Source organism: Canis aureus, chromosome 5, assembly GCF_053574225.1.
Source record: "Canis aureus isolate CA01 chromosome 5, VMU_Caureus_v.1.0, whole genome shotgun sequence".
Classification (NCBI taxonomy): domain Eukaryota; kingdom Metazoa; phylum Chordata; class Mammalia; order Carnivora; family Canidae; genus Canis; species Canis aureus.
Genome location: NC_135615.1, coordinates 25,486,007 through 25,512,002, shown reverse-complemented (window position 1 = coordinate 25,512,002; position 25,996 = coordinate 25,486,007). Strand labels below are relative to the sequence as shown.

Below are 25,996 nucleotides of genomic sequence, written 5' to 3'. Positions count from 1 at the left end.
AGGAGAAATGAATTCATGTGACCTCGACACTTTCAACAGTAGGATTTTACTTCCTTCCTACACACATCATAATATTTGAGACTGAGGTAAATGATACCGACATTATTTTATGATATCGATATTATTCTATGTAAGGACTTTATTGGCTTTTACTGATCACAATCAACTATAGACAAAGTGTCCAAAACTGAACTCTGATGTGCACACATAGACCTGACTCCAAACTTAAGCCTCTTTCCTAAAAGCAGCTACCTGACGTACAAAAAACATTCTCCGCACGATACAGGAACCTCCATGTACGCATGTGCACACACACAGTAGTCAACTTCCCTTTTCTAGCCCAAAACTAGAAGCGTTCTATAAATAATGCCACACCTTACTCTTTTTCATTTAACAGTACCTCCTGGAGATTGTGCATATCGACACCTGTAGATCTACCCAGTGATGTGCCAATAAAGGCTCAGTGGCTGCCTCTTGGAGGGAAGGAGCAGGAGCTCCATGACCTGGTCTGCAGCATCCCCACCTTCCTATGGCCTCCACTGCCCCTGTAGTGCCTAATGACCAAGAACAGCGCTGTCACAGGATGCAGAGTTCACCTGGCTCCAGTACTTCAACAAATCTACCTCCGCCTTTTCCACAGCTGTCAAGCCTCTCAATGTGTCCATGTAATTAATTCAGCCAGTCTTCTAGAAGGGATGGGAACCAGGACCAAATAAGAGTCTGTTTTTAATGGGATTTAAAGATGAAACATGGTGAGGTAAAGAGCTTCCCAGGCATTGGTGACCAAAGGCAGCAGAAAAACGGGAAGCAGAAACTACCAGGAAGCTGAGAAAAAGCAGCTGTTGCAGAGAGGAAAACAGTACCTGGCGTGCAGAGCACAATCTCCAACACAGAGACATTTCTGTCTAAAAAAAGAGACAGAAGGACCTCTCCCTGAAGCTGCTTCATGCTTCAGCTCCCAGTGGCTTTCACTTCCTGCTCAATTCAGATAATGCTGTTTTCTTGAAATAATTTGAGTAAGTTACTGTCCTCTGTGATCTGAGTTCCTTCATTCCAGAGCATCTTTCAACCAAAAGAGGCCCTCAGCACCAAGGGTACCTATGCAATGGTTTCAGTTATTTGTGATCACTTTCTTTCTTTTTTTTTTTTTTTTAAGATTTTATTTATTTATTCATGACAGAGAGAGGGGGAGAGAGAGAGAGAGAGAGAGAGAGAGAGAGGCAGAGAAACAGGCAGAGGGAGGAGCAGGCTCCATGCAGAGAGCTCAACGTGGGACTCAATCCCGGGTCTCTAGGATCACACCACAGGCTGAAGGCGGCACTAAACCACTGGGCCACTGGGGCTGCCCTGAACACTTTCTTAGCATGCCATGGACTAAGACATATCAAAAATAAGGATTCCTTTAATGGTAAAGTCTTAATAGGCACCACTGCTAAAAACTTCAGCATTTATTTTGTCAAGCTCTAGATCCAAGGCTGGAAGGAAAGCTCAAAGGAGGAGTAAGCAGTGTTAAGCAGGTAACTAAAATGTAACTAAAAACAAACAAATAAAGGAAGGTGTACCAGTCCCAAGAGAACTTGGAATATCACTTATTGTAACTGGTCATTCTGTGTGAGATGACATCAAATGGGGGCACCTACAAGTTCCACATACCCGCCCTCCCCCTGGAGAAAGCTTATTCTAAAACAACATGCCAGGATACTCTGGGAGCCAAAGCCAAAAGCACCACCTGCCGGTCCTTGTGAGACGAACTAACCCAGTGTCTCCTCATGTTCATTCTACTTCCTCCACTAGGAGGTCATCTATAATCCAAACATTCCTTTGCACTCCAGCCCAGTCCCACTTCAATCTCTCATAACTCACTTAATTCCACATTAATGTCTTATAAATAACTGTACAACCCCAAAAACCTACTTCTCTCTTTCTTCCTCCCTCCACTAGAGTTAATCATCTTAGAAGTCATTGGCTTCCTTCTCTCCATCTTGTGTTCACTGGGAATAAGACAACATTCAGATCATACCTGCAATTATAAAACTATTATAAATAATCATGATCAAGGAAGGGACAGCCAAAAGTTAGAAGTTCAATATATGAAAGAACCAATGCCATAACCCAAAATCCTCAGAAATGTCCAGATCTGGTCTCAAAACAGCCGCACAAGTATCCATACAATAGCTTCATATTTCTTTGGCTTAATATGCATTGTCTGATACCATAAAAACATTCAAAATAATAACTTTAAATGCTCTTCAATTTTAGATTTTAATTATCAGTATAAATATGATTTGTATCTTTCTACTCAAAGTATTTCTATTATGTCACTATCAGCATGGTATTAATATTTTCTTTCTACTATATGCTTTCAATGAGTAGTTTTAAATTTTTTCAATAAATTTGCAGAACACATTCCTTCAAATTCTTATACAGAAGCCAAATTGCCCAGCAAGGCAGGAAGGTGAGGCTGAGGAGAGAGGGAGCAAAGTTGTCCTGGTTTGATCTCTTTCCCTTTTTCCTTCACAGAGACCCAGGGGACCTGTACAGAACTACAGTGCTATACAGGCCAAAGCTGTAACCACCAGCCTTTTTTTATGTGTGCCTTTGTAAAGCTACTGCTTTTATGCAGCTTTGTAAAGCTACTGCTTTTATGAGTAACCTTTGTAAAGCTATTGCTCAAGTGATTCTCTTCCAATTGGTTTCCCAACTGCCATCTCAAGCACCCCTTTCACAGTCTCCCCCACAGTTCTCTAGGTTTGGGTCTCCCTTTTGGGTTGACCTGAACCCTAAAATGTTCAGATCAACATTTTATAATTGGTAGGTTGGCTATTTTATTTTGTTTGTAAACATATACTTTTAAGATCTTTCAAAACAGGACACAGCTCTAATATTTTAAACACAGAGTACCCAGTATCAGCAAGGTATTTAATATTTCCATAACTAAGAAGATACTTAAAAATATAGTATTAACAATAATTTCTGGGCAAGCTTCTATTACTTGCTTCCTAATTTTTAGAAAGATAGGAAGCAAAATAATTTTTAAAGTCCTAAAAACAATTACTGACAAAGATTTACTATAATTGAGAAGATAATGTTTTTCTCAAATTTAATCAAGAATTATAGCCTGCTTCTAGCCCACTGTCATAAGGGAGAACTGCTTCTTTTGTTCTACTGTGCTTCCAAACTCATACACATAATATTGAATATATTTATTGACATGTCTATTTAATTGTAAGTTCCGTGAACAGAAGACAGTTTATCTTATTCATTGTAGTATCTCTAGTTATCTACCATAGTGCCTAATACATAGTAGACGCTCACCATATAGTTCTTAAAAATATAAAAATAACTTCTCAATATTCACTACTATTGTGAACTATTCAACCAGCTAAACATTTAATATATCAATTTATTTTTAACAATTAGATTTTTCTTTTATTTACTTATGAGAGAGAGAGCAAGCATGAGCCAGGGGAGGTGCTGAAGGGGAGGGAGAGGGAGAGAGAGAGAGAGAGAATCTCTTAAGCAGACTCCACCTTGAGCATAGAGCCTAAAGTGGAGCTTGATCCCATGACCCTGATTATGACCTCAGCCAAAAGAGTCAGACCCTCAAGGGACTCAACCCAGGTGTTCCAACAGATTTTAAGCTATTTTCCAGATATACTTTCACTGCAAAAAGTATACCTTTACTAAAGATTCTCAGCTTTGTTTTTTTATTCTATTTCAAGGTAGCATCAAAAATTTCATTAAGACTCTAAAATTCAGATATGAGAAGTCACAATCTATTTCTGATTAGCACTTTTGATTACTTACAAGTCCTTCATATCCATCAAGGAAGGAAAGAAGGAAGGAATGAAGGAAGGAACGAAGGAAGGAGATATGGAGAGAGAGAAGAGAGAGAAAGGAGGAGCCTCTTGAAAAATGAAAGAAATCAGAGACTTGTATGGGATGTTTGTGTTCCAGTCCACTCTCCTCACATCTTCCTTACCTAACTCCCCAATCTACTCATAGAACCTTGCAGCCTCACTTTCTTGACAGGAAGGTCCTGTTCACATGGCTAAATGTGCTACCATCACGCTTCAAGTCCATGTGGAGACACTTACACTTTAGCTAAAATGACACTCCAGGGCAGCCCCAGTGACTCAGTGGTTTAGCGCCGCCTTCATCCCAGGGCGTGATCCTGGAGTCCCAGGACAGAGTCCCATGTCGGGTTCTCTTCATGGAGCCTGCTTCTCCCTCTGCCTGTGTCTCTGCCCCTCTCTCTCTCTCTCTCTGTCTCTCATGAATAAATAAAATATTTTTTAAAAATTTTTTTTAAAAATAAAAGAACACTCTAGAACTCTCCCAGAACTCTTCCCTCTCATGCGGGCAGAAGGACTTCTGAGGTTGCTAGGTTGAGCTCCTTGCTCTCTTTCTCTCAGCCACCCTGGGTGCATATCCTCTGGTCTACTCTCCATGCATGAAGGCACCTGTCCTGAGGGGAGGCCTGCAGTTGCTCAGCTGTGCTAGTCATCCAGGGGGTAAGTCTCAGTCAAATTAGGCTAATAAGCCCTTTCACTTCAGATCGAATGTCATGTCCTCAGATCAGCCAATGGAGAGGATATTTTGATCTTCATCCACGGGTCTCTTGTGTCTCACTTCTCAAGGAGAAGAAACAGTATCACTACTGGTTCCCTAGAACTCCCCAGATCAGACTAGAAACTCCTACGTTTATGTGTAAAGTGATTCATAAAGAAAAAGGATATGGAGTGATGTAACAATATTTAAATACCATTACTACCGATGAGAAGCATAATTACTAGTTGTTGAATATGAGTGCAACTCCCACATTTGGGGGCAGGGTTGAATGAGAAAATTGCCAACAACAGATACTTAGAACCAAGACAAGTTCATGAGTCATTTTACTCATTTAAATCCGCCTACAGTTGCTGGCAAACTCAGGATTATACCTTAGCTGCTTTTCCAGCAGTGTAATTGTTTCAGAAGATGACACAAGACTCACTGGTAACAACTCCTTGTTTGTGGATACTTTATAACCTGTCTAGTGAGAGTTTCCTATGTGTCAGACACTGTGTTTGAGCATTTACTCACATAATCTCACATATAATCCTCACACAGCCTACTCGGATAGTTGTATGTATACCCCCAGTTTATGCGGAGCCTGAGGTACAGAGAGGTTAAGGCATTCTGGTTCTATGGGAAGTAAGCAGCAGAGCAGGACTTAAAAGTCAAGGCTGTCTGACTTCAAAGCCTTCTTTCTAACCACCAAGCTATACTGCTGAAGTACAAATGGATAATCTTTTTCTATTTCTTCTCATCTCTGCTAGTCCTTACATTTCTTAGAAACAAATCTATCAAAAAAAAAAGAAAGAAGAAAGAAAGAAAGAAAGAAAGAAAGAAAGAAAGAAAGAAAGAAGGAAGGAAGGAAGGAAGGAAGGAAGGAAGGAAGGAAGGAAGGAAGGAAGGAAGAAAGAAAGAAAGAAAGAAAGAAAGAAAGAAAGAAAGAAAGAAAGAAAGAAAGAAAGAAAGAAAATCTGTGATTCCTATGGATGCTTAACCAGTGCTTTCTGCTTTCTAGTAGTCTTCTCAACTTACCACACTAACTTGTCTACTATTTGTCCAAAATGGACTCCAATAATGTAGAGTCCAAGAACTATTTCAATGAAATATTCTTTGTGATCCTAAGCAACTGTACCTCCCATATTACATTTTAAATTGTATGCTTCAGGATAATAATAGGAAATGTTCAAGAAACATGCAGTGCTTGCTTCAGCAACACACATACTAAAAATTGGAATGATACAGAGAGGATTAGTATGGCCCTTGCACAAAGACAACATGCAAATCCATGAAGCAGTCCCAAAAATCATACAAATAAAACCAAAAAACCTGCAAAACTATTTGACAGACAAATCACTATATGGATACTAAAGTTAACTCTGCTAAAACACTTTATGCATTTAGTAGATACTAACTTACATGCCCTCACAATTAATTTCTATGATTATGGAAAGAATTCTGTTGAATCTACTTCACTTAATTGACTTTCACAACTCTTTCAGCTCATTCAGAACTGTAAGAATGTACAGTTATATTCACTACAAGTTCATGTTGAATCCAGCCCAATGGGTACTTACAAGAAATGATGCAACTATACCAGATTCTTGTAGATCACTTGGAAGACAAAGAGGATGGAAGAGAATTCATAGAATGTCCACCCTAGTGGCACATAACTAATTCCACAGATAATTTGGCAAACCCTATTCTCAACCCAATGGTAACTTTTCCACTTCTTAAATCAAAAATAATATGCAAATAACAAACTGTGCCTAAAATGGCATACAATAACAAGAATTCAGTATCACTTAGGACACAGTAGCACAGAGAAAGAACCGCATTAACACATTTTTTAAAAAGTATGAGCCATGCAAGTATGATCTGGTCCCTGAATGGCCCTTAGGTTCAAATTGGAATATAGGCCATCGAGGAGTTTCTGGGTGGCTCAGTCACTGAAGTGTCAGATTCTTAAGCTCAGCTCAGGTCTTGATCTCAGGGTTGTGAGTTCAAGCCTTGCACTGAGCCCTACAATGGGCATAGGGCCTACTTAAAGAAAAAAAAGAAAGAAAGAAAAAAGAATATAAGGTCATTGAATGCCAGCAACTTGGGAAATAATAAATATAGGTGTTCATATCACACTAAAGCTGTTATTCATTCAAATAACTTTTTTAAAAGGTGCCCTAAGCTCCAAGCACAGCACCACATAATTCTCATAACATAAGGATCCCTGGGTGGCGCAGCGGTTTAGCGCCTGCCTTTGGCCCAGGGCGCGATCCTGGAGACCCGGGATCGAATCCCACATCGGGCTCCCGGTGCATGGAGCCTGCTTCTGTCTCTGCCTCTCTCTCTCTCTCTCTCTCTCTCTCTCTCTGTGTGTGTGTGTGTGTGACTATCATAAATAAATAAAAAAATTTTAAAAAAAATTCTCATAACATAGAGTTGCATTCACCAACACACCTAACAAATCCCAAGAATATTATATATGCATATCTCACATTTGTATGTGTGTTTAATATAACATGTATTCTTTACATTGTTACTGTGACAGTAATTTTGTGTTAGGGTGTCTTGTATAAGTGAGATTTATTTTACATAACAAACACCGAAAGTGCTATACACATATGAAAGTCACTGATCAGGAGACCAGATAAAATAAATAACCAACTAAGTCTGGTTCATAATAACACCTAGCATTCATTCTGCACAATCTAAACATCTTATGTATGTTATTTCATGTAATGACCTCACATCCAAACTTTGAGGTAGGTATCATTATTGTTCATTTAACAGATAAGAAAATTGTTGGGTTAATTAACTTGCAAAGATCACACAGCTTTGAAGTTGTAGAAGTGGCACTCAGACAAAGGCAATAAGGCCTCAGAGTGCTCTTAATCACTCCACGTAATCTTTGAATAAATGAAACGGCAAGCATATGAACAAAGGTTGGTCAAGAGAATCTGTCCACAGGGATCCTCAAAGTAGCATTAAATCAGGGCAAGAGGCTGAGGGAGGATGGCTTCCCATCAATAGGAAGCCAAGGAGGTATTTTTCAAGAGAAAATTGGCCAGAAGCTGTAGTGAAAATGAAGGCTGCTCAGAAGGAAGAATGTGCTTATTAATAGCTCACGTTATTGAGCTTTTATTACCCAGCAGGCACTGTGCTAGGTACATACAATATCTCACTGAATACTCAAACAGTCCTATTATCATTTACATTGTACAGATGAGAAAATGAAACTTAAGAGGCCAACTTGTCCAAAGCTACCTAAGTATCAAAGCCTCAATTCAAGCTCCTACCTGGAAGGTCACAAAGCCTGTATTCTTGCCCTTTATGCTACAAAAGTTAAGAGAAAAAGAGAATATGCCTGCATATCTGCAAATTAATAAGATAGAAGCTACCAAGAAATGTACCAGGAAGTGGGTTAGCTGAGTCAGTGTTAGCTCAAACCTATACATGCTGGTTGTGTTTCCGCAAGTGAATATCCTCCTCCAATAAAAAAAAATCTTCCCAGATCTGAAAATGATGACTTCCCAAAATTACTTATTCCTGTGCACTTTCAGATACTCAAGTGCCCAAAGTTCCCCTCCACTGATAACAGAAAGCTACCATAGAGTTTTATGCACATAAAATGCATTTTCCTAGTTTCTGATTACAAACAAGGAAGCAAAAGTTTCAAAATGTTAAATTGGAGCAGCTCAATATTGATACAATTAATCTCTCTCTCTCTCTCTCTCTCTCTCTCTCTCTCTTTTAATGCTTTACTAGCTCCCAATCACCAGACCCCAGGCAGGGAGCAGGGAAACATGGGCTCCCTGCCAATGGTTTTTAGTTATCTTTGATTTATACTCTCTATTCAATATAACCTAGTCCTATATTTATTTTTTTAACCCCTTTTGACTATATCTTTTATTTCCCTAAGTACAACACATAGGTTCTTCAGTATAAAGATTCATTAATTCTATATCATATCAAACTTTAAAAAAACATTTCCAACATACCTATTACTGGCAATTTGTTGCATATAAATACTGTACAAAACACTCCAACTCTCATCACTGGCATTTGAAAAATGTTAATGTTTCATCATTTTCAAAGCTCCTGAAGGTCATCACTTGTAACAATTGCTAATTTTCCTTAGGCATGAAACTGAATCATGGACTGTGTATATGAAAGCAGGTCACCTGGCCGTCAAGAGAGCCTAGATGTCTAGCTCGTGCCTATCAAAGTAGCTTTGTTTTTCTCTCATTTCACAAACAGCAAATCCCATGGTGGGAGTAAAATAAAACCAAAGCAAAACACAAAATTTAGCGGCCTCAAAAAGAAAGTAAATAATATTTTGGAAGTATTTCTAATTTGCTACAGCAAGGTTCACAATAGTGCATATAACATCCTGTTGGTGGTTAGGGATACACATAAATACCCCAAATTAACAGTGGCTGTCCTGGGGAGATTAAAGCTACATAATAGAAAGGACACATATTTTTCAATGGATAACCTTTGGTACACCCTGAGTTGTTTACCATGTATATGTACCGCCTTATCAAAATATAAAATTAAAAATGTTAACAACTGTAAAGATAATTAATGTGAGGAGAAAGACCCCTCCCCTCAACAAAAGGTTGAAGATTTCATACTACTCCAGTGTAGCTCCCTCTACTCAAGCAAATGTTCCCTTCTCTACCACACCCTTCTTCTAGCCTGCAGGGACCTGAAACATGAAGGGCACTAGTACAGTGCCACCTCAGCTTTCATGATGGAATGCCTTCATCTTCCAATTTTCCTTACTGTTCTAAAGGAAGGAAAGGAAGAATGTAAATTCAAAGTGATAAAAAACTACACCAAGTGCATAACTAATTCCTTCCCATAACCATAAGAAAACCAATTAGCAATTTCTCCTCTAACAAGCCATTCAGGCAGAGGTGCTGTGACAGTGCAGAAAGAGGAAAATTAAGAATCTATATCTTACCTTCTGGAAATATGAATAGAAAGCCAGGCCCTGCGAAACATGTCTTTACCCAACACAATGATTTGAAACAGTATTTTACTAAAACTGGCAAAAATTAAAGATACAAATGTTTAAGTTTTTAAATTTTAGGCTATTGTGGGCTAGTTCAAACTTTACAAGTAAATATACAAGCCTGGGGGCCTCTGGCTGCCCCAGGTGGTATAGCACGTGACTCTTGACCTCAGGGTCCAATTGAAGTCCCAGGTTAGGCCTTGAGCTTACTTTAAAAAAAAAAAAAAAAAAAGCACACAAGCCAAATAACAAAATTTATGGAAAAACCTTCCTCAGCAAATCACACTACAACTTTCCTAACCAATTCACTTATATTCAATGGGATTTTTATTGCTGACAAATCTAGGTTGTTTCTGAAATGGATGTCTCCTAGAACTTTCATTTATAGTGTTCTTGAAATGCCTTTAAAGCCTTTTAGAGGGTATTTTTTTTCCCTTAAACTCTTTTTTTCCATATGACACTGATCTTGTCAAATGCAGTTTTGCCAACAGCAGTTCTTTTCAAGAACATAACTTTAATAAACTTGATGACAAATGGATTACATTACCATCATTGTGAATGGCAAGCTACTTTAACTGACCATTTTTAATACAGGCAATCTAATGAGTTCCTTGGTTTCCAATGAAACCATCAATGCTTTGACAATTTCACAAACTCACTGTGGAACAAGGCTCTTTGCAGGTACCGAGAAACACAGATTATTAAGACATACTATCTGCCTTCAAGATGTTTACAACCTTGTAAATGAATAAAAGAATCATTACCATAAGAGATGCGTTCCCTACAGGACCTTACCAGCAAGGAGAGAAAGGCAAAAGTCACAATCTTTCTTAAAGCATATCACACAATCTGCAGGAGACAACTATGTTACCACACTAATGCAAACTGTTCTTAATTCTTAACACAACTGGAAAAGTGTAGAGCATCTAAAGAATTAATTATTAGGACTGATTATCTAAAGGTAGAACAGAATTTTAATGAGTTCATTTTTGTTTATCTCAACACTATGGATTTTTCTTCTAGGAGATGCCTTCAGTTTGACTTATATCCCTCTAGAAATTTAATGACACATCTAGAAACCAGAAGCTCAAATTGCTTGGCAAGTATACTGGAATGCCAACACAAACCAAAGTTAATTGCCTACTTTCTTCTAAATGCTATCAAGCACCATAAATCTTTTGGAAAGTATGGTTATCTTTATTTACAACATGCTTTAAAACAAAGTGTTTTCCTACTGAATTATGCCTGGAATGTGTGTATATATGTAAACATATGCAAAACAAAGCTTTCCCCAAAATCTATAGAATAGTTTCACAACAGTCTGATGGATTCATTTAACAAATTAAAATGAAACTAATACTGTTATACAAATTAATACAAAATTAGTCCACATACAAGTAATTTCACTCCAGTTCTCATTTTGTTTTTGTTCAATTCAACAGAAATCTTATAACTGCTCTACCATTTATTACTGATGTAAACCTGGGCAAGTTACAACCTGCAATGAAGCACTGGTCTCTTCACCTGTAAAAGAGAAATAAGGATAACAAGAGCACCAACTAACGTTAACTAAATGTCTGCTACCTGTCAGATACTACTCTAAGCATATCACATCCTATGCATATATTCTCAAGCACGTGATCAAAAACTCAAACAACCTTATGGTGTAGACACTATAGAGAAAGAATAATATATCACTGCACTCTAGATGAGGAAAGAGACACACATGTTTCCAAAGGTCTCACGGCAGGTGCCAGAGCCCATTTGGCTGGGGATCCAAAAGTCACAGTCTCAATCACTAAGATACAGCTGCTTAAAAACTGTAAAACATCTCCTGCCCAACTTGTAGAATCATTGTGAACATCACATTTAATTTGGCTCATAGAAGTATTTTATAACTTTCAGTGCCATATAAGATAGGATACTTATTAATAAAGTTTTGAGGACAAGATTGATAAAAATTGTGGAGGAATCAAAGCAAAAATTTAAGTTAAAAAAACAGTTAAAGGAGCTGTAAAGAGCCTTCAAATGTATCTAGCTCAACTTCCCACAAATGTTAACATCCCCTCGATAACATGCTTAGTAAGTTGTCACAGAATTTCTCCTTTAATGCCTACAGAGATGAAAATTTCCCAAACATACAAGTCAGCCCATTCCATCTTGAAATGTTCAAATTATTATTAGAAATGTCATCCTTTCAGCTCTAAACAAAATTAGGCTTTTCCACATGATAAGCCTATAAATACAAATCACTAAGATATTCACACTGTTCAACACAAGACATTTTATTAAAGTCTCCCTTTGAACTGTGACACCCAAATTCAGCATAATATCCCAGAAGAGGCCTGATGTGAGGAAAACAACAGCCTATTACCTTCTTGATCTGCATCTAAATCATTCACTTTTCTTTCCTGGCTGGTAGTCAATTTAATGAGCTTGTATTTAGCATACACTTAATTGAAATCTCTCATTCCTCTCTCAGGGGCTATCTCAATCACAGTGTAGAACATGACATTTAATCATTTTTAATCTTGTTTTCACCTTGGTCTATTATTCTAGCCTGAAAAGATCTTGGCAAATCTTAATTTCATAACCTTACTTTATCTATCAACACTGTACTCTCTCTCTTCCTTTGCAAACCCAATGATTACAATGGAATTTTTATCCTAGCCACTAAAAAAATGCTAAATAAGTTAAGATCCTAAGACATATTATCAAAGACCTAGACCCTGACAAGAATTAATTTATATATATGATCCATTGATCAAATATAAAATCCTTAAAAGACCTATTACTTCTTGTAGTCTGTGATGGCATCACAAAAGCCTTTTCAAATATGTTTCTAACACCCAAATAAAACCTATCTCTTGGTGGGTTGGGCTCAAGACAGTAAGATCCTAAACTCACTCCTTCCTACGGATACAATAAATACACAATTACTTATGGAACAATTTCCTCTTCTATGAATAAATAAACAAAATCTTTTTTTTTTTTAAAGGAATAATTTCCTCTGAAAAATACCAGAAAAGTAGATGAACAGAGCCTCCACAACAAAGGATAACATTAAAGATAGGAAAGGCAAATACAGCATGAAAGAGAGGGGAGAGAAAGAGGGAATGGAGGTATAGAAGGAAGGAGGGGAGGGAAAGGAAGGGAGAAGAAGGAAAGGGGGGAGGAAGGAAGGGAGGAAGAAAGAGGCAAGCAAAACAAATAAAAAACAAACCCTGGGCACAATCAGGAGGTATCTCAAAAACAAGTAAGTTTTCCCTCACAAGTAAGAAGTTTTCCCTCATTTTGTGCTCTGTATCAGGCATCCAACGCTGAGATCCTGAATGAGAGAAGAACCCTCTAAACTTTGAAAACCAACAAGGATCATATCTGGGAAAGCCATAAAACATAAAAGCCATCTGGGAATGGAGAACCCACTCTTAAAGGAGTTCTCATAGAGCTCACTCACCCCAGGACCCAGAGCAAACACACCAGTCGGAAAAGTGCCTAGATCATATGTAGAGATCCACTTATTAATGTTAAAACACCTGCCAGACAGGCAGGAAACCAGGGAGACTTTCTCAGAGAATGGAGACACTAGTAGGTCATGCCATTTTTACAAACTCATTCTACCTTGCTAATGTCAGTCAGCACCAGCAGGCTCCATTTTGGAACTCTCTAACCTGCTAGAGATAGTGGGGCGCCCAGCTAAAAACCCACCCATGCCCACAGCACAGACAGCAAGTCATTGCTGGGCCAGATGCCAGCTTTCCCCCTGCCTCCAGGCCATATGAAATGAGCCCATGCAGCCCACAGAGGGAACACCACTTGGGTGTCCAGCTCTGCTAGTGAGATAGGATTACACTTCTGGGCTTCACATGAAATCACTCACATAAGGCCACTCCTTCAAGACTGAAAAAGGCAGCTGATTTCTCTAATACATAAAAACAAACACAAAGAGGCAAATTGAAGAGACAGAGGAATGTGTTCCAAAGAAAGAACAAGGAAAAAAAAAACATCAGGCAAAGACATTAATGAAATGGAGATAAGCAATCTACCTAATAAAGAGTTCAAAGTAATAGTCATAAAGATGCTTACCATACTTAGGAAAAGAATGAACACAGTGAGATCCTCAACAAAGAGAAAATATAAATTCAAAACAAAAGCTACAGAGCTGAAAAATCTGCTAACTGAACTGAAAAATACTACAGTTCAACAGCAAATTGGATGGAGCAAAGAGCAAATAGGTGAGCTAGAAAATAAAGCAACAGAATTCACCAAGACAGAGCAGCAAGAGGAAAACAGAATTTTTAAAAAAACAAAGATAATGTAAGGGACCTTTGGGACAACATCAAATACAGTAACAATCATGTATGTTATAGGGGTTCTAGAAGGTAAGAAGAGAAAGGGCCAGAAAACTTATTTGAAGAAATAATAGCTGAAAGCTTTCCTAATGTGAAGAATGAAATGGACATACTGGTTCAAGAAGCCCAGAAAGTTCCAAAAAAGATGAACCCAAAGTGATCCATATTAAGATACATTATAATTAAAATGGTCAAATTAAAAGATAGAGAATCTTAATTACATGTAAGGGAAATCCCATAACGTTACAGCAGATTTTTCAGCAGAAACTATGGAGGCCAGAAGAGAGTGGCATGACATATTCAAAATGCTAAAATGGAAAAACTTTGAACCAAGAATTCTCTACCTGGTAAGATTATCATTCAGAAATGAAGGATTAAGCATTTTCCAGATAAACAAAGAAGTTCATCACCACTACCACTAAAGGGGCCTTACAAGAAATGTTAAAGAAAACATCCAAAAGTAAACACCTTACTAGAATATAGGTAAATACCTACTAAAGGCAGTAGTAGGTAAATCACTTATGAGGGTTAAAATAAAAAAATAAAAAATAATTAAAACTATAGTAATTAGTTAAGAGAGGCATAAAAAGGTCTTAAATCTGACAAAAAATATAAAATGTGGGAAGCATGGAGAAAAATATGTAGTTTTGGAATATACTCAAATTTAAGCTGTTATCAATGAAAACCAGACTATATATACACAAGAAGCTATATGTGAACCTCACATTAACCATAAAGCAAAACTCACAACAAATGCACAAAAAAAAAAATAACAAAGAAATCTAAATATAATACTAAAGAAAGCCATCAAACCACAGAGGAAGAGAGAAAGAGAAAAGAAAGGAACAGAGAAGAGCTGTGAAAACAGCCAGAAAATAGCAAACAAAAAGGCAATAAGTACATCTCTATCAATCATTACTTTAAATGTAAATGGATTAAACTCTTCAATCAAAAGACATGGAATAGCTGAATGGATTAAAAAACAAGACCCACCTACATGCTGCCCGCAAGAGACTCACATGAGAAGAACACATGCAGACTGAAAGTGAAGGGATAGAGAAAGATAATCCATGTAAAAGGAAGTGAAAAGAAAGCTGGAGTAGGTATACCCACAGCAGACAAAATAGTCTTTAAAACAAAGATTATAACAGTAGATAAAGAAGGCTATTACATAAGGATAAAGTTATCAATTCAACAGGAAAATATAATATTTATAATGCATGCAACATATCTGCATTGACACCAGTCTGACAAAGTAGCAGACTAACACCTTATTTACATTAATGGATAGATCCAATGAATTAAAAAAAAGAAACATCAGCCTTAAATGACATATTAGACCAGATGGACTTATTAATAGACATATATAGAACATTTAGTCCCAAAGCAACAGAATACACATTCTTCTCAAGTGCCCATGGAATATTCTCCAAAACAGATCACAGACTAGGCTACAAAACAAGTCTCAGTAAATTCAAGAAGACTGAAATCATGTCTAGTGTCTTCTCCAAACACAATGGTATAAAACTAGAAATCAATTATAAAAAGAAAACTGGAAAAACCACCAAAAATGTGGGAATTAAATATGCTGTGAACCAATGGGTCATCAAAGAAATAAAAACTACACCTAGAGACATATTAAAACAGAAATATGACATACCAAAATCTTTGGAATTCAGCAAAAAAATGGTTCTAAAAGGGTATATTGTAAGAATACAGGCCTATCTCAAGTAACGAGAAAAATTTCATATAACCAACCTAACTTAACATCTAAAGGAGCTAGTGAGGAAAAGAAAAGAAAAGAAAAAAAAAAAAAAAGGAGCTAGTGAGGGAGAAAAAAAAGCCCAAAGTCAATAAAAGGAATAAAATGATAAGGATTAGAGCAGAAATAAATAATATACTAAAAAAGAAATCAATGAAACTAAAAGTTGGTTCTTTGAAAAAATAAACAAAATTGACAAATGTTTAGCAAGATTAACCAAGAAAAAAAAGAGGGCTCTAACAAACAAAATCAAAAATGAAAGAGGAGAACTTACAACTGACACCACAAAAACTCAAAGGATCCATAAGAGAATATTGGAACAATTATACATCAACAAGTTAGACAACATAAAAGAAATGTATAAATTCCTAGAAACATGTAATTTTCTAAGACTGAATACTGAAGAAACAGAAAACCTAAATAGACTGATTACTAGTAAGGAGACTGAATCAGTCATCAAAAATCTCCCAACATACAGAAGTCCAGGACCAGACAGCTTCACTGGTAAATATTATCAAACAGTTAAAGAAGGTTTAATACTTACCCTTCTCAAACTCTTTCAAAAAACTGAAGAGGAGGGAATACTTCCTTCCAACCTCATTTTATGAGACAAACATTACCCGTATACCAAAACTAGACAAGGATACGACAAAAGAAAATTACAGGCCAATAACATTGGTGAAAATTGATGCGAAAATCCACAACAAAAGGAGCAAATCGAATTCAACAATACATTAAAAGGGTCATACACCATGGTCAAGTGAAATTTATTCCAAGAAAGCAAGGATGGTTCTATATCCACAAGCCAATCAGCATGATACACAATGTTAACAAAATGAAGGATAAGTATGACCTCTAATAGATACAGAAAATGATTCACAAAATTCAATATCCATTTACAATTAAAAACTCTCAGCAAAGTGGATATAGAGGGAATGGATCTCAACATAATAAAGGTATATATGACAAACCCAATCATACTCAATGGTAAGAAGCTGAAAGCTTTTCCTTTAAGATCAGGAACAAGACAATGAAGCCCACTCTCATCACTTCTATTCAAAATAGTATTAGAAGTCCTAGCCACAACAATTAGGCAAGAAAAAGAAATAAAAACATCCAAGTAGGAAAGGAAGAAGTAAAACTGTCACTAATAGCAGATGACCTGATACTCTATATAGAATACACTAAAGATGCCATCGTAAAAATCTTGGAATTAGGGTACTTGGGTGGCTCAGTCAGTTAAGTGTCCGACTCTTGATTTCAACTCAGGTCATGATCTCAGGTTCAGAGATCGAGCCTGAGTGGGGCTCCATACTCAACAGAGAGTCTGTTTAAGACTCTCACTCTCAGTCTCTCTCAGTCTCTCTCTCTCTCTCTCTCTCTCTCTCTCTCTCTCTCTCTCTCCCCCTCCCTCCCTCTGCCCCTCCTCCTAAGACATGCTGTCTCTTTAAAATAAATAAATCTTTAAAATATATTCTTTTAATTGATAAATTCAGTAAAGTAGCAGGGTACAAAATAAACATACAGAAATCTGTGGCATTTCTATATACTAATAATAAATTATCAGAAAGTGATATTAAGAAAGCAGTCCCATTTACAACTGCATCAAAAAGAAAAAGATAGCTATGAATAAATTTAACCAAGAAGGTGAAATTTAACCTATACATTGAAAACTGAACACTAATGAAAGAAAGCAAAGAAGATACAAATAAATGGAAAGATATTCATGGATTAGAAGAATATTGTAAAAATGTCCATACTACCCCAAGATTCAGTGCAACACCTCTCAAAATTCCAATGGCGTTTTTCATAGAACAAGAACAAACAATCCTAAATTTGTATATAACCACCTGAAGACAAATGACCTTGACATAGAAAAACAAAACTGAGGTATGCTCCCTGATTTTTAACTATACTACAAAGTTACAATAATCAAACCAGTATGGTAGGGACACCTGGGTGGCTCAGTGGTTGAGCATCTGCCTTTGGCTCTGCTTGTGATCCTGGGGTCCTGGGATCAAGTCCCACATCAGGCTCACCACAGGGAGCCTGGGTCTCTGCTTATGTCTCTGCCTCTCTGTGTCTCTCATGAATAAATAAATAAAATCTTTAAAAAAACACACACACAACAGTGTGGTGTGGTTATAAAAAACAGACACACAGATCAGTGGAACATAATTCAGAGCACAGAATTAAAACCATACATATATGGACAATTAATTTATAACAAAGGACCCAAGAACATATACTGGCTAAGGACAGTCTCGTCAATAAGTGGTGTTGGGAATACTGGACAACCATATGCAAAAGAATGAACTAGACCACTATCTTACACCACACAGAAAAATTCACTCAAAATGGATTCACTCAAAAATTCACTCAAAGTTACATTCACTTGAATGCAAGACCTAAAACCATAAAATTCCTAGAAAAAAACAGACAGTAGGTTCCTTGACACTGGTCTTAGTGATATTTTTGTGGATGTGACTCCAAAGGCAAGGGAAACAAAAATAAAATAAACAAATGGAATTACTTCAAACTAAAAAGCTTCTGTACAATAAAAGAAACCATCATCAAAATGAAAAGCAACCTAGTCAATGGGAGAAAACTTTGGCAAGTCACGTATCTAATAAGGGATTAATATCCAAAATATATAAAGAACTCATAACTAAATAGCACAAAAACAATTAATCCAATTTAAAAACAGACAAAGGGTATGAACAGACACATTTATCCAAAGAAAACATATAAACGGTCAATAGGCATCTATTGATGTTCAACATTGCTCATCATCAGGAAAATGCACATCAAAACCTCAATGAGATATTAGCTTACACTGGTTCGAAGGGCTAGTATTAAAAAGGCAAGAAATAACAAGTGATGGGGAAGATGTGGAAAAAGGGGAACTCTCATGCACTGTTAATGGCAACGTAGGAAATGGTGCAGCCACTGTGGAAAACAGCAGAAAGGCTCCTCAAAAAATTAAGAATAGAACTACTATATGATCCAGTTATTCCACTTCTGGGTATTTATGTGAAGGATACAAAAACGTTGATTCAAAAAGATATGTCCACCCCCATTTTCACTGCATTATTTACAATAGCTGAGAATGAGAACAACCTAAGTGTCCACCAGTAGACAAATAAAGAAAACAGACTACTACAAAGGCATTAGAAAGAATGAAATCTTGCCAACGGCAACAGCATAGATGAATCCCTGAAGGTATTTGCTAAGTGAAATAAATCAGAGAAAGAAAAATGCACATAATTTCACTCATATGTGGAATCTAAAAACAAACAAAACAAAACACATACACACACTCTCATAGATCTAGTGAACAGACTGGTTGCTACTAGAGAAGAAGGAAAGAGGAGAGGTGGGTAAGATGAAAGGGGTCACTTGTATGGTGAGAGATGGTAACTAGACTTTTAGTGGTGATCATAATGGTGATTATATTTTACACCTAAAAGTTACATAATGTTAAAAAATTATATAACATTATATACCAATTTTGCCCCCAATAATAATTTTTTAAAAGAAGAAATGTGAAGAAACAAAACAAAGCCAAACCTATCTCCAACATTTGAGATATCTATTCAGTGACAGCAAAAAAAGTAATTTTTTTGTACAAGTAGCTCTAATTATACTCAGAAAAGCTCCTAAATCATTTCCTTTTAAATACATTCATGAGGCATAATTAATAAAAATCAAGCTACAATTCTTATTACAATGACCATGAAATACAATCGTTTCTAGTCACTAGAATCTACCCTTGCTCTTCCTCTTTCAAGTGCAGTCTTCAAGTATCTGCTCTGTATTTTATTACTCTTAAAAGACTATTTACAGTTATTCCAAAATAGCCTAAGTCTGTAACTCATTTACCCCTAAACACCTGAAATGAAAGGGTGTTATTATCCCTGACCTTCCCTGGTTTTCAATTATCTCTCATTTCTGTCTCTTCTCTTTTCTGTTTGATGAGAATTCTGCTTTAACAAAACAACAAACAAACAAACAAAACCAAAACCAAAACAAGCAGATGGAAGTAAAAGAGTCTGGGATATATTCTTTCTCATGTTTACATTACCTGGCCTGCTCTGAATAGCAGGCCTATATGGGCATTACAGATTTCCAGGAAGCAAACTATGCTTTTAAAGATGTTTTTATCATATTCCACACTTCACAGATGTCAATTCATTTGCACTTGATTCTTCCTGACACTATTTTTTAAAGTACTTATTAGTCTTTTTCATTCATTAGAGGGGACAAGTCTTTTTTTCTACCTTTCATTCAAGTCCTTAAACTCAAAGGACATCTTAAAACAGCTTTTATGTATATTTTTATTTATTCAGTGTAAGTTCCTTTTTCTTTTCTTTTTTTTCCCCCTCTGTTGTTTTTTTTTTTAATTGATCCAGGACTCCTTTGAGTGTGCAAACGTAAGAAAGACCACCTTTACTATTTTTCTAATTCACTTTCCTAAAGATAATCATATATCACTAATGTGGTACAGAATTTCACTCCTTAGAACTTTACAAATTCTCTGAAGTTACCAGCACTTGAACTTTACCAGTAAGTACTTTCTTATTAAACCTGAATTAGTCCTGAAAAGCAGTTCCTTTCATTATTCCCACAACCTCCTAAAATATATACTTATCAGTAAGGTTATAAAATGGATGTTTATATTTGAATAAGCTCTATTGTCAGGCTTAAATTCTTGTTGAAAGAAATGGTTACAAATGAAAGCAAGATCTCATAGTTTCAAGGTTTCAAAATAATTCATGGAGAAAAAGTCTTTTCAATAAGTGATGCTGGAATAACTAGGTATCTGTACAGGAAAAAAAAAAAAAAAACTTTGGCTCTTACCTCACACAGTACATAAAAATTAACTTGAAATAAATCCTTGTTGTTGGGTAAAATGGGAAGACCCTGGGCCTTGGGGCCTGAAACCTTGATTTGGCCCATCCCAAAGGAGTCACCAAAGGTTAGCGGTCTTGTCACGAGAAACAATTCAAGGACAGCCACACAACACAGTGGACAGGCGACACGAATGGGAAAATTTATTAAAGTGAAAAGAAAACTCTCAAGATGTGACAGTGGGTGAATTCAAGAGAGCTGGATACCCTGGGGGTTTCTATCTTTTATTGATAGCTGCTAACCAGGAAGTAGAATATTCATCAATGGGGTAGAGATTTCTTGGAAGCAAGAGTTTCTTGCCTTTTCTTCCCTATGTGGTCAGGGGTTTCCTATCATGTGGCATCCACTATCTTGGGCCTGTCTGGATTGATCTGGTTTCCTGTGGAATGCTGCCAGGATAGGCCTCTGACTTTCCCTAGAACTGGTCAAGACTTCCTCTACGCTGGCCTCCAGGTATCCCGTTAGAAACTAACAGCCTCGTCTAACAAGAGATTTATATATACGAACAAAAACTACTAATCTTCTACAAGAAAATACAGGAGAAATTTTGGATTACATTGGGTACCCAAAATGAAAACATATTCATAAAGATGTTTCATAAATCTTTATGAATCAAAATTCATAAAGATGTTTATGTGAATGTTAATATAAACATTATTCACAATAGACAAGAAACAACACAAATGTCCATAAACTGGCCAACAGATTAACATATTATGGTTAATCTCTACTTGGAATACCACTTAACAAAGCAAAGGAATAAATCTACTAATACATGCAGCAACATATATAAAACATAAAAGCCTCAAAATATATAATTCCATTTATATTAAAGTCTAGAAAACACAAAATCATAGTGACAGAAAATAGATTAGGAGCTGTCTGAATGAGGCTGGTGATGGGGCAAAGAGACATAAGAAAACAAGAATTTTTAGGATTCTTGATGGAACTTTTCTATATCAAGATGTGGTGGTGATGATTTGACTATAAAATTTTAATTTTTTTTAATTTTTTGTTTTATTTATTTATGATAGTCACAGAGAGCGAGAGAGAGAGAGAGAGAGAGAGAGAGAGAGGCAGAGACACAGGCAGAAGGAGAAGCAGGCTCCATGCACCGGGAGCCCGACGTGGGATTCGATCCCGGGTCTCCAAGATCACGCCCTGGGCCAAAGCAGGCGCCAAACCGCTGCACCACCCAGGGATCCCCTGACTATAACATTATCAAAAGTCATCAAGCTCCATGTTTCAAATGAATAAATTCCATTGTATGCAAATTTTTTTAAAAAAAAGAGTTTATTTACTTATTCATGACAGATACAGAGAGAGAGAGAGGCAGAGACACAGGCAGAGGGAGAAGCAAGCTCCATGCAGGGAGCCCGACATGGGACTCAACCCCAGGTTCCCAGGATCACACCCCTGGCTGAAGATGGCACCAAACCGCTGAGCCATCGGGGCTGCCCTACTGTATGCAAATTATACCTCAATAAATCTTTCTTTAGAAAGATTTCATAATCTCACATTTTTAACAATCACTACACTTTGAGTTTTATTTTTATTACTGAAATTTACGCCCAATTTGGACTTCAAGACTGTTATAGCATCAAATAACCAAACTTACATCAACAATATGAAAAATAATCACCAACAGGCTCTGTGTGAGGGACTAATGGTCTTTCAAAACAGCAAACACAAGTTTCAATGCACTGACTTTGTTGCACCTACTTTGGAAACCATTTGCTTCCTTCAAGTTTTTTTTTTTTTTCCTTAAGATTTTGTTTATTTGAGAGAGAGAGAGAAAGAGAAGGAGCAAGCGCAGAAGTAAAGGGAGAGGGAGAAGCAGACTCCCCTGAGCACAGAGCCCAACGTGGAACTTGATCCCAGGACCCAGATATCATGGCCTGAGCCAAAGGCAGATATTTAACCTACTGAGCCATCCAGGGGCCCCTGCTTCTTTCAAGTTTTTAAGTGACCTCTAAATAAAGTAAAAAATGATTGTAACTGTAACAATGATAGCAACTAACATTAATCAAAGACTATGGCTAGGCCCCATACAGATCACCAACAGCTATTTATCCCACTTTCACCATTTGCAAACAATACACAGGCCTTATTTTAGTTCTTAGTAGCAAGCACAGCATCCCCCTTTTTCATTATGCTTCAGGGCCATCCCACATTCTTCTATTCCAGTTGTTTGGAATTCTCTCCAACTCTCTATACAGCTCATTCCTACTGCTCTTCCCATCACAACCTAAGAGCTACCTCTTCAGGGAGATCTTCCTTCAGTTGTTCTCTTTCATGGCACCTTGATACCTTCTTTAAAGAAAATACCATAATTTGAATGATTTCCTTTGTTTACTTGTTTGTTTTCTGCCTTCTCCATTGAACCCACAGATCGGTTCACCTCATTTTATTTAACACTATAAATCAATGCCTCAGTACTGACACATAACTGAGGTTCAATAAACTTCCTGAATGACTGAATGAACAAGAATTTTCTAATTTAATCCCAATCACAACTCTAGTGACACTGGTACCATTGTAGAGATGAGAAAACTAAGACTTGGAGAGGTTAATAATGGGCAATGATTAGATAGCCATTAAGCAGTGATACCACAAATAGGCCTCCTCCAAATCTTGTGCAAGTAATCAAGTACTAATGTCTACATGCAGTGTAGCAAAACTCACTGAATTTCTACAACGGATTGTTTGGTTCTGTTCACCGAATCTGAAGTTATTGGTTGGATCCTATCATAAACTCTAAGGACTATTCAGATTATTTGCCTAGAATTTTGTTTGATCAAATATTCTTTCAAACAATCGGGCCAGCTCAATTATGATGCCTGATGACACTTCCTGGAATAGGCTTTAACTAGGTACAACCTAATTTATAGTATATTCCCAAACAAAAGACACATATATCTGCTAACATAAATTATGTAGTATTTATACATTCATTCTATTAACAAGTGAGCTTGTCGTCTCACTATTCTCACGCACTATTAGTTCTCACTATACTGTACTTCCTGCCAAGACTGAACAGCAAAATGCCAGCCATCACAAGTAAAAGCTTTGAATATGCCTAGAGGCGTGGCATATACGCACCAATTAAGAAAAAACAAAGGTTATATTCAGCAATGTGAGACTTACTACAATAATTCTATTCACTGGGGAAAAAAGTAAAGCCAGAAAAAGAAAAGCAGAATGAAAGAGCTTTTGAATGACAGTAAACTTCAACAAGTGAGTCAGGATAGTGAGTCATTCTTAAGTGCATACCTCAAAAATGTGAACAGATACTACCATAAGTCCTAAGATGCCATTATAATCTTTGTCAAAATAAGGAAATAGTGCTGTTTTAGGCTGAATGCCTGTTTTCAAGGGAGTCATAGTTCTGCCACATACATTCGAATGAAAATGGTTTTAAAACTAGTTCCTGAAATACTATCTATGGATAGAAGCAGCTTTGCGATGTGTAAGGGAACAGCTGCAACCCGGGGTTAGGTAAAGTCCTGCAATATCCTTAGGGTGGGAATAGGAAAGAAAATTCTTTCATGTTGGTATAATATAATCCACATTATGCAAAGAATTCATATATACCAAGAAGAAGAACTATTTCTTAAATTAAACATGCTCTTATTTTTAAGTCATGAAATATTTATTTCCTTGCAAGGAACCCTTCCCTAATTTGCCTACTTCTGTACCAATAGCATGACTATGCCAGATTTTAAATTCAGAAGCTTATTTAGCATCATCTTTAACATTTTTTTCTTTGATCCCTCTACATGTAATTTGTCACTAATTTCTGAATTTTTTTTAATCATCCCTTACTTTTTTTTCATTTCCCCCATGACCACATTAGTCTACAGCCATATTTTGTCCGTGAAATTTTATTTGTTGAATGAAAGGAAAATACCGTTTCAACACAGTGTACTGTAATCCCCCTGTATGGTCTACTGGGATAATGTGGTAGGTGTGTCATCAGTAACTTGCCAATAATAATAACAACACTTGAATTTGTCAAGTCTTTCTCTATAGGAAGATGCCTCTCACTAACTTGAATTTTCGTGTTTGCTTCTGTAGAAATTAAAGTGACAGCATTTGGGCAAATATATCAAAGGACCTGTCCACAAGACTATTCAGTCAGGTGTATGTCATTTACTATGGATGTCACAACTAAACAAAAGGCTGAAAGTAATGACTCTTAGTACGCTATGTGAATATACACTTATACTGATTCCAGGAACCCTCACTTTATGAATTGGCATTAGATTCATCTGGGTATAACATAAACCTAAAATAGCAAGGCTAAAACAACAGAAGACGTTGATTTCTTTCCTGATGTCTAAGAAATCTAGAACTAAGTCATCTAGGTCTGATAAGAGGACTCTATATACAGAGTCAACAGGAATTCAGGTTCCTCAACCCTCTCTTTCTTCTCCTCATCCTCTTTAAGGCTTATATCCTCAAGGTTACCTCATGGTGCAAAGAGGGTTGCCAGATCCCCATCCATCATATCTGTATTACAGACAGTAAGAATGAAGGAAGATGGGTGGCTGGGTGTGGGGAGGGGGGACAATTTGCACCACAGAAAAGGAGTAAAAATACTGTCCTTAGATAAAAACTGCTAAGAGGCAGAAAATCAGTATTTCTCAGTCTCACACTAGAACTCAGGATAGCCAGGACAGCCAGGGCCTGAGGGCCAAGATCCCTCAGAGAAAGAAAACAAAGAGATGCCAACCTACAACTTCAGCTGCTTAACTCCTCGATTCATTTGCCCATTCATAAGCATCACAGACTGCCAAGTAGACAGTACCAAAAACAGTTTAAAAACTAACCAGAGTTGTTGTCAGTCTCCAAGTCCTAAGAAGACAAAAAACTGGAGTTCAGGACCCCCATCAATGAGGCAGGAACCTGGTAGGCACCCCATATGTCCAGCTGAGGTCCCTGAATGACAATACCCTAGGATTCATGGAGAACTAGAAATAAATAAGGCCTTATAAATCCTAAAATTCAGACTTGCAACAGCTCAAATATGATGGACTAAGTTGCTCTGCCTCATCGCTAGCTGCCTGCCAGGAGCTGTGAGTTTATCCAAAATCTCCACAAATTTTTCATATACAGTAGCTACCATTTAACAAAGACTTTGCAGACCTATGAAGAAATAACACCCAAAAGGGGGAGGGGCCTACAAGGTAAAACAGATACTGCAGTATCAGACAGATTTTTTTAAAGTTTGTAATTAATATGTTCAGGAAAAGTGGTAACAACATGGAGATTTTCACCAAAGATCTGGCATCTTTTCTTTTTTTAAAGAATCATATGAATATTCTATGACTGGAAAATACAACCACTGAAATTAAAAATTCAACAGACAGGCTTATCAGTAGATTAGATACAGCTAACAAG

General features: G+C 36.9%; 1 protein-coding gene, 1 long non-coding RNA gene and 1 other non-coding gene across 10 annotated transcripts in view; 2 read left to right on the top strand and 1 right to left on the bottom strand.

Moving 5' to 3' along the window:
• Positions 1-25,996, bottom strand: part of USP6NL (USP6 N-terminal like) — a 169,244-nt gene that overhangs the window by 78,818 nt on the left and 64,430 nt on the right. Inside the window, exon 1 of one of the 3 annotated variants that reach the window (XM_077897242.1) lies at positions 1,915-2,017. The exons of the other annotated variants lie outside the window; for them this stretch is intronic. Coding sequence (XP_077753368.1) covers positions 1,915-1,981 — 67 coding nt within the window. The 5' untranslated portion in view covers positions 1,982-2,017. Of the gene's footprint in view, positions 1-1,914; positions 2,018-25,996 lie in introns of those variants that run through there. 3 annotated transcript variants of the gene reach the window in all.
• LOC144313854 (uncharacterized) overlaps positions 4,345-25,996 on the top strand; it is a 103,951-nt gene continuing 82,299 nt past the window's right edge. For 5 of the 6 annotated variants that reach the window (XR_013379458.1, XR_013379460.1, XR_013379462.1 and 2 more), the window contains exon 1: positions 4,345-4,514. This is a non-coding gene — a long non-coding RNA (uncharacterized LOC144313854). The remainder of the gene's footprint in view (positions 4,515-25,996) is intronic. The other variant, XR_013379456.1, reaches the window with a different exon arrangement.
• Positions 5,755-5,862, top strand: LOC144314992 (U6 spliceosomal RNA). The gene has a single exon (XR_013380815.1). It is a non-coding gene; the product is annotated as a U6 spliceosomal RNA (small nuclear RNA).